Source organism: Microchirus variegatus (assembly GCF_963457635.1).
Source record: "Microchirus variegatus genome assembly, chromosome: 11".
Taxonomy (NCBI): domain Eukaryota; kingdom Metazoa; phylum Chordata; class Actinopteri; order Pleuronectiformes; family Soleidae; genus Microchirus; species Microchirus variegatus.
In genome coordinates this window covers 13,706,843-13,715,841 of record NC_139812.1, presented here as the reverse complement: position 1 = coordinate 13,715,841, position 8,999 = coordinate 13,706,843, and the positions used below count along the sequence as shown (strand labels likewise).

Sequence of the window (8,999 nt, the reverse complement as noted above, 5' to 3'; positions counted from 1 at the left end):
GTACATTTTGGGTGTAGTTTGGAGGCTTATGAGTATTAGATTTTTTCTGGCTGCAGTTCTCTCTTCTTCAAAACTATTCAAAAGGCTGAGCATTTTTAAATGAGCAAGGGAAGGTTTTCCTATGACAGAATAAGAATAAATCGTGGCATTACTTATCCATCAGGAAGCGATAATACGTCTTGGTTTTATACAGTGTTTTATTTACAGCACAAATATTACATCAAGTGTAAAAGCAAGCAGCTTGTCAGGTTGAGTTTTCAGTCATATGATCATGAGATTCAGCACCTCTCAAACACTTTATAGAGATCAGGTAAGTTGGCGATCTGCAGGACGGTGCCGTCCTCGCTGAAGCTCTTGGGCGGACTTAAGAGCGTTCGAAAAGCCTTGAAGACTATGTGCTCCATTTTCCACCGCCACAGATTTGCCTCGCCATCCTGAAACCAACAGCACACAACACATTTGTCATTTTCTTTGTCGTTATTAGAGAAGGAATACTAAAAAAAAAATGATATGTGATGTGTTCAACATAGGACCTGCTCTTCTCCTGGCTCAACCTCCAGGATGTACTGCTTCCTGATGGAATAGAAGGCGCTGCACTCCTTACTGAAGTCTCTGAAGCACTCCCTCTCGTTGTCCCAGTTCACCTGCAAAGCACAAACTGATTTAGTTTGTGTTTTCAGAATCTTGTCAGAAATGAGAAGGGACGAACGAGGAGCTCACCTCAGTGGCCAGGCGCAGGATGAACATGGGCAGACCCTCCATGACAGGAGTGTACTTGTCGAGCAGAAGTGGCAGTCCTCGAAGGTTTCCCTCCTGTGATGTAAGAAGCTCATTTTACAACATGGCTTACAGTGACGAAGCAGACACTGCATAGATTAATGTGGGAGTCTGACCTGGTCTATCTCCAAGGAGAAGTAGTCCTCCAGCATCTCCGATTTCTTCCTCAGGAAGTCCACGATGTACTGAGCGAGGCCTTCTTTGGGTCCGTCGTCTTCTGTCCAGCCACTTTCCTCACAGTCCAGAGCCAACATGGCCAGGTCGTAGAGCGGAGCTGGAGTCTGTGCGGATGACGAGTCGTTAAACATCATGCACCGTCTGTACCAGCATCTTCTTACCATTCACAATGAAGACGAAGACTTTACTCACAGAAAGTCTTAGTACGCCAAAGTTCCCAAAGTCGTAGATCAGTATTTGGTAGAAAAGCTCCTGGCTGCAACCCAAGAGAATGAAATGAGTCACAGAGCAGCGGATCGAGACGCCGAGAATGACCCGTGTTTACCATCTATGTCCCTTACCTGAGTTTGGTGGTGTTGACCATGTACAGTTTAGTGTGATGTTGGATTAGTGTCCACTGGGGATTGATGCAGCCAACAAATGAGTGTTTCTGCAGCATTTCTTGAAGACCTGGAGATAATGGATGCAATAAAGCGACAACGGCAACAAAAACTTTGCCCTATTCTGAATACAGTTGAGCTGGTATAATGCTTGGTATCAGCCTGACACTGGTCAACATCTCTATGGAATATGGAGAAAAAGAAATACTGTTACCCAGAAATCATAAAAGCCTCACTAAGCACAGGTTGTGCAGCATCAATGTCTTGTGACAAGCATGCATGTCTACAGTGATCAGCTGTGTGCACTTATATTATAATAAAAGAAGAAGAACTAAGAGTAATAAAGTGTATTTTTATTTTTTGAAAATATAACTAAAAAGCTGTGGTTAGGCTGTAAATGCATGCATTTAAAAACAGCCTAGTAAACTGTACTGACATCAGTTTTGGCAGATACTCAAGGTTCTGATATTGTTATCAGACACAAAAACGTAGTATCGATGCTGTGTTCACCTACGACATGTTCTGTGTTGTTCACCTTTATGCATGTTCTCCACGATCTCAGCTCTCAGCTCTTTGATGCTGTTCAGTTTTATGACTCGTCTTTTAGGCACAGCTGCAGCTGTCAGATTCTCCTCTACTTCCTCCTCCTCCTCCTCCTGCTGTTGCTGCTCCTCCTTCCTTGGACGCTTCCTAGGTAACAACAACAACAACAACACACAGCTGTCACACCTCCTGCATTCAGTACAACGCGCGTCTACAAACATGCATTGTTCTATTTTGACACAGCCTGACGAGATAAGACAGTTTTTCAGCCGCATTGAAGGCAACTGTAACATGATGATGAATAAAAAAAGTAGTAGAATTTGGCAAAGAATTTAAACATCTGGCGCACACAAGCCGCAGTATTCATTCAGAGTTTGTTTGTAACTAGGTCTTAAACGGCTCAGTGTTTATGTTTTTCTTCACCTGATGTTCCTTTGTTTTGTCTTTTACCCTTTAGTGACGCACATGTGCTGCATTCGATGTGTAAATAATACGCTTTTTTTTAGGGAACTGGAGTCTCATACGTTCAGCCATCACAGTACTACATCAGCATGTGCCCATGTGTGTAAGGCGTTCCATACCGTGTGTGTACAGAATCTGTGGGAATTAATTTCCCAAAGGGGTAATAAACTAACTAAATATTGAAAGCAATAAAACCAAACCAGAGCACAACTGGTTACTGTAAACAAAACATTGCGCTAATAATGAACCACAGAGCTCAGCAGGCTGATCATAATGAGTCAAGCAAATTAAAGGTGCATTATGAAATAAATCTAAAGCAACTGGCCATTAAATCCTCCTAATATGTCACAGAGACTCAGGAATAATGTTCATATAACAAACTGAACTCACCAACAACAACAGTACAGCCAAAATATTTGCATTAAAAAAAATATTTTGCAGACTGCAAATCATGTTTATGTTTTGAAATCATGTTTTGACATGTGGCGCCACCTACCGCCGTCTACCAATCATTGCAGTCAGTAGAGTCTCAGCTGCCGAGCAACCACGGGTTGCCAGTTACGTCAGAAGACGGAACCTTAAAGACCTCTGTATTTTGAATTTGAATGTAGTAACTGTTTTTGGCCACATTTTTACATATGGCACCTTTAACTGCAGGTAAAAAAAAAAGAAAGAGGTCGATCACCTTTGAGTCTCATGAGCACTGACACCGTTTTCCTCCTCATCTTTAGAAACTTCTGCCCCCTGCTGAGCCGAGGCCTCCACCATCTCTGCATCATCTTCCTCATCCATCTCTACGCTGTGAGGCCGGGTGCTTTTGTTGGCCTCCTCTGTGCCAGTGGGACCCCCTGATTTCAGCTCGGGGTTGGGCGGCGGCCTCTCTTTCGGCTTCAGGAAGGCGTCCAGCTTCTGAGAGCGACAGTCGGTCCTCACCATCTGATGGGCGTAGACTCTCTCCGTGGAATCTGCCGTGGCGCTGGAGGACGACACCTCTGTGCCACCGGAGACCGACAGACCTGGTAACAACGTCTGCACAAACAAAAGTGTACGTCATAAATACAACCACACACACACACACACACTAAGAATGAGCAAATGAGCAGAGCAAGTTTTGTAGGAGTAGTGATTTGAGTGATAACCTACTTGAGTGAAATATGTGCGCGAGGAGTTGGTGCCCAGCAGTTTGCTCTCGACGTGCCTCTGAACGCTCTCGATGATGCTGTCTTCGTGCAGGAAATGCACCTCGTGTTTTGTGGGGTGAACGTTCACGTCGATGTTCTTCGGCGCGATCTCTAAGCTGCGACGATGAGAAAGCGTTGGCGAATGTAAGATGACTGTAGCAACAAAGGGCAACTCACGAGACGACGATTCTGTGAGTTGCGTTGTAAGACAATCGTATAGCGATGCATCACAATATCTGACACACTGAACAAAGTGCATAAAGTCTTTGCTCTTAATGTAGATTTCTTCACCATTATATTGCTGTAAACTTCTTCTTCTCTGACCAGGCAACTTCTGCCCAAGTTTCCCTATAAATACACTACTGGTCAAAAGTTTTAGAATACCTGACTTTTTCCAGTTTTTTTTATTGAAATTCAAGCCATTCAAGTCCAATGAATAGCTTGAAATGGTACAAAGGTAACTGCTAGAGGTTAAAAAAAAAAGGTAAGGTTACCCAAAAACTCTGACAGGAAGAGGTCTGGCAGATCCAAAGCCACAACAGAATCAGAAGACAAGTCTCTGAGAGTCAACAGCTTGCGTGATCGGCGGCTCACAGGACAACAGCTTCAAGCACAGCTTAATAGTGGTCGTAGAAAGTTCAGTTTCAACTGTGAAGAGAAGACTTTGAGTTGCAGGTTTGAACGCTCGAGTTGCAGCAAGAAAGCCATCGCTAAGATGGCAGAATAAGAAGGAGAGGAGACTTGCCTGGGCCATGAAACACCGCCAATGGACTACTGGAAGTCAGGAAGAAGGTGTTATGGACTGATGAATCAAAGTTTGAAATCTTCGGTTCATCACGCAGGAGTTTGGTAACGCCGTCTAGTAGGCGAAAGGATGGTGATGGTGATGATGATGATGATGAGCCGCCTATCACGCAAGCTGTTGACTGTCAGAAACGCGATCTGTTGTGGCTTTGGGTCTGCCAGACCACTTCCTGTCAGAGTTTCTCCCGGTTTCTGAGTGCCTTTTGATGGTGAAGGAAACTGTACTCACACCTTTCTTCTTTTCGTTTTTGGGTAACCTTACCTTTTTTTTGTTAACGTCCAGCAGTTCACTACTTACTTTTGTACCATTTCAAGCTATTCATTGGACTTGAAATGCTTCAATTTTAATTAAAAAAAAACTGGAAACATTGGGGTGTTTGACCGGTAGTGTAGACATTTTGGCCCAGCCCTACTAAACGACACTGGAATCCACTACAGCAGACAAAGTCACGGTTACCTGAGGTAAAGAAAAGGGTGTGTGTTCTTGGGAAGGTATGCGCTGTACGCCGTCTCGATCGCTTTCTTCAAAGCGCTCGACTCCACCAGACGATCTAAGACACGACAGACCATTTAAACGAAGATGAAATTACCCACAGCAGTCGGCTACACTCCCATGATACATACTGTTGATGAAGAGGACCATGATGCATTTCTTGACGGAGTAGTTGGCGTTCGAGATGTAGCCTTTCATCTTGTACGCAAGCTTCTGATCCTCGCAGCCAACTTCAATGAGCTCCCTGGTAACATAGCAACGAGCGAGTCGTGTGAGGGCATACGGGATCACAGCAGCGTGGAGCATCAAAGCTGATTTTCAAGTCTTGCTTTGTTAGTTTCATTCATACCTGCTGACTGCATTTCCAAACACGACTCGAATATTATCCACTACTGAGGCGTTGGGTAGGGTCCTCACATCGGCTACGGTCTCTCCTTGCTGTAAATAGTAGAAGTAATAGGATGATTAGAATCGGGTCACATTTTGTTCACAGACCTTTGTGCTTGACGCATACTAGAAAGAAATCATCAATCATCTCACCTTTTTGACAGAAAAGCTTTTTCCTGAGTTGTGTATGGCATACCTTCAAAACAACACGACAACACTGAATACATCACGCACACGAACACAAAGCAGGAATTACAAGAACAGGATGATAATAATACAGAGTAATACTCCCAGACCTGCTGACCACCTCGACAATCCTGGAGTGCTCGTCACTGGGGCTCTTCAAAGCTTTTCTTCTGGTGGACACGTTATAGAAGAGGTCCTCGGCCTGCACACAGGGAGAGTAGAGAACTGTCGTTTCGAATATCCGCGTAAGTCAGTCTGTAAGACGTGATGCGTTCAATGTACTCACAAGAATCTGTGTGCCCTGGTTGCCAGCACATGGTTTAAGAACACCTTTGAGTTTGCCGTCACTGTAGCAGCCTCTGCACGACAACACAGTGACAGAATAGATGTTTTACATGAGCACCATTATAACTATGACCATTTTGTAATCGCAATCAGGTGATAAGTGAGCTGTGATTTCATACCTGTAAGCACATTTAGCATCAGCGGTCTTGGTCGTTATGGTCACATGTGCAACATGGCTTATACTCGCAAGGGCCTGCAACCAAAAATACAGACAACAGAGGTAAATGTATAGTATGTCGATATTTTGAACACAAAAGGCCGTACTGTATAAAAACCTCAAAGCTTTGCTTACCTCTCCTCTAAATCCGTATGTTGCAATGGCTGACAGGTCCTCAAACGTCTGCAGTTTACTGGTGGTGAAACGCTCACAAACTATTTCCATATCTTCTTTCTGCATTGATCAGGTCACACGTCAAGAATCGACACATGGAGAAGAGAAAATGGAGACCGTTCTTCTAAGGACGCTGCACTGACTTACATTCATTTGGACAAAATGATAAACCTAACCACAATTCAAATCTTAGCTAAATTGAACCAGTTCCAAGTGCATCAGGGAACTACAGTAGCTTCTGCATACTAGAAAGTGACTAAACTAGTCTTATTTCGAGCTGTAAACTAACAATTATTTTCATAATCGAGTAATCGTTTGGGCCATAAAGTGTTTTTCTCAAGCCTGGAAATAACGATGATCTCAAGTGTGGTTTGTCCAATCCGTTTTAATTATTTCTTTGTTACATGGAGCAAAGAAATCACATTTAAGAAGCTGAAAAATCAGAAAACTTGTTTTAATTCTTTAAAAGAAGACACTCGATTACTGATTATCAAAATAGTTGACGATTAATGGAGTAATTGTTTCAGCCCTAGTTTTTTTTTTTTTTTTTTATGCAGTTATACAAACATTACTAAGTGTAGTATATAAATACACCCACCTAAATGTTACAAACAGGATCTTTAATCCTAACTTTAACCAGAGCCTCAGAAAACTTTTCCTCATTTTGAAGAGAACAACAATGGTCCAAAAGAGTAATAATGCATTCATTCCCTTATCCTAATCTAATTGTAAAGATAAGTCCTCATTGTGATGGTTTTTGAGCCAAAACGAGTATGTATATGTACACACACACACTTTAAAGCTAAGAAGAGATTAAAAATGTGAAATCTGTGTTAAATGCGGATTAAACTCACTCTGATGCCGGTGCCGTTATCCTGGATCTGAAGCAGCTTCAACCCTCCATCCTTCACTGTCACCTGGATGTTGGTGGACTTGGCATCTAAACTGTAACAAAAATATCAGACATGTTAATGCAAATGTTACTGCAAGAGGAAAGGAAATTAGCTCGTAACTGGAAGGTTGCCGGTTCAATTCCCGGAAAGTGTCCCAGACACGGGTGCCCCTGAGCAAGGAAGGCACCTGATCCTTGTGTGTGTTCATTACTGGTGTGTAATAAGGATTAGAGATCCTACTTCACAGAGTCACGTGAGTGTTGACAGGTGTGTTTATCACGAGGTTTTGCCACAAACTTAATGTAAACAATGACGTCTCCTGTCAGAGTTAAGTCACGTTAGAAAGAAACTGTGTGTGCGTGAATCACAGAAGTTTGTCAGTTACCAGTTCTCGATCAATTCCTTGACGGCGTTAGCAGGACGCTGGATGACTTCTCCTGCAGCAATCCGGTTGACAACAGTCTCGTCGAGCCTGCGGATGATTCCCGCCATGTTGACAGACAAATGCTGCGAACACAGCAGGTGACGATGACTGTGAACACACACACAGAAACAGCGGAAACTAACGTTCTAAAGTTAGCTTCGATGCAGCATCACAACCAGAAACACGGCAGCGTGTTCGTCTGACACCATAGATGAGAAAACATAAGATGTCTCACTCTGCCTCAGAATATCAGAGCACAGTTAAAGCCAGTGTTCGTCGGTCACAAAAGCGTTGTGTAGTCACAGTTGAGACAGTTGGATTATTCCGCTTGGCCTTTTTTATAATGCGTCGTTACGTTTCGTTACAATTACTTTTTCCTCTCGGAGTCGTTCATCTTTTTGAGTGTAAACAATCTTTGACGGCTCAGCGCGGGTAGAAAAGAAGAGGGCGGGGCCTGCGTGCTGCTGGAGAACGACGACGTGAAGACGTCATCACTCATTTATTGGCTGAAAATCTTCTTTGGTACTTTTTGTTTTTGGAAGACAGCGCCCTCTCACGACTGATGCATTACTGACATGTTCATCATTACATTGAACTACACATCAGTACTGTGCTTTTTATTGTTTTTTATTGAGTAATTAAAATTTATCAGTATTCCTATTATTATTATTATAATAATAATAATGATAACAATACTATTCTGCATACTTTTCATAATTTGCTACATTGAAATTGTCCCACAATCACTACTACAAGTATTATTGTTATTATTTTGTATTTGTATGACCATGTAACAGTATTATATTTCATTACACTGTGTTATTATAGTATGAGCATCAATGGACCTACATTTATTGTAAACTCAATAAACAGTAAATCACTATCACTACGGCTAACACCAGAAATGTATGTCTCTCTCTTTTTTAAGAAGCACTTGAAATAATAATTATAAAAAGATTTTTCACAAATTAGTTTTGTTCTGACACATTTAAAACTATGCTCAATGTCCAATTTCACTGTGTCACCACTTAACCATCCTCCGGATATAAACAAATGAACTACCACCACCTACCACTCAGGGAGTTTGACCTCAACAGATTAAAATGCTGACAGTCGGCTGTCCAGAGAGTGGCGCTGTTTAAATATCACGACTTGGCAGACGGCCTCAGTGCAATCCATCTGCAGCCCAACCTAAACTTTAATCTGGCCAAGTATTTGTCAGTGAATCTGGCATCGAGAAGAGCATTTTAAATTGATGACAGTCAGCGAAAGTTAATGTGAGCTGTGATAATGACAATGTGAGGACCTACCAGTCCATAATTAAAAAAAAAAAAAAAGCACTCCTTCATTTTCAACTGAGTGTTTGTATTGGATTTATGAACAAATCAAAAGAACACCTACATATGCACAAGCCGTGTCTATACACAGCAATATGGCTACATGTGTTTGCAATGAGTTTACGGAAGCAGATTATGTCAATCCAGTAAAGTAAATCCAGGCTTTTTTTCCTCAGAACTCTGACTTTAATCTCAGACAGACAGAATCTCAGAATTGTCAGTCATCTTCTACTGCTTTATCTTCCACATGAGGGTCACAGGGTCGCTGTGCCGATCTCA

The 8,999-nt window shown here is 42.3% G+C and overlaps 1 protein-coding gene across 1 annotated transcript; it reads right to left on the bottom strand.

Moving 5' to 3' along the window:
- Window positions 1-276: 276 nt before the first annotated feature.
- mlh1 (mutL homolog 1, colon cancer, nonpolyposis type 2 (E. coli)) lies at window positions 277-7,487 on the bottom strand. The gene is made up of 19 exons (XM_083897832.1): window positions 7,345-7,487; window positions 6,921-7,011; window positions 6,028-6,126; window positions 5,855-5,928; window positions 5,677-5,749; window positions 5,501-5,592; window positions 5,358-5,400; window positions 5,167-5,255; window positions 4,949-5,061; window positions 4,782-4,875; window positions 3,483-3,636; window positions 3,025-3,368; window positions 1,870-2,024; window positions 1,296-1,404; window positions 1,147-1,210; window positions 894-1,058; window positions 721-813; window positions 534-644; window positions 277-434 (listed from the first exon to the last, which is right to left on the bottom strand). Exons 1-19 carry the CDS (start codon window positions 7,449-7,451, stop codon window positions 279-281), a joined length of 2,226 nt encoding a protein of 741 aa, XP_083753958.1. The 5' UTR covers window positions 7,452-7,487; the 3' UTR covers window positions 277-278.
- Window positions 7,488-8,999: the final 1,512 nt, after the last annotated feature.

Coding starts and splice junctions, on each gene's coding strand:
- mlh1 (XM_083897832.1), bottom strand. CDS start 7,451: ATGGCGGGAATCATCCGCAGGCTCGACGAGACTGTTGTCAACCGGATT. Junction 3,637..4,781: donor CACCCTTTTCTTTACCTCAG/GTAACCGTGACT, acceptor TCATCGTCGCAG/CTTAGAGATCGCGCCGAAGA. Junction 1,211..1,295: donor GTCAACACCACCAAACTCAG/GTAAGGGACATA, acceptor CTTGGGTTGCAG/CCAGGAGCTTTTCTACCAAA.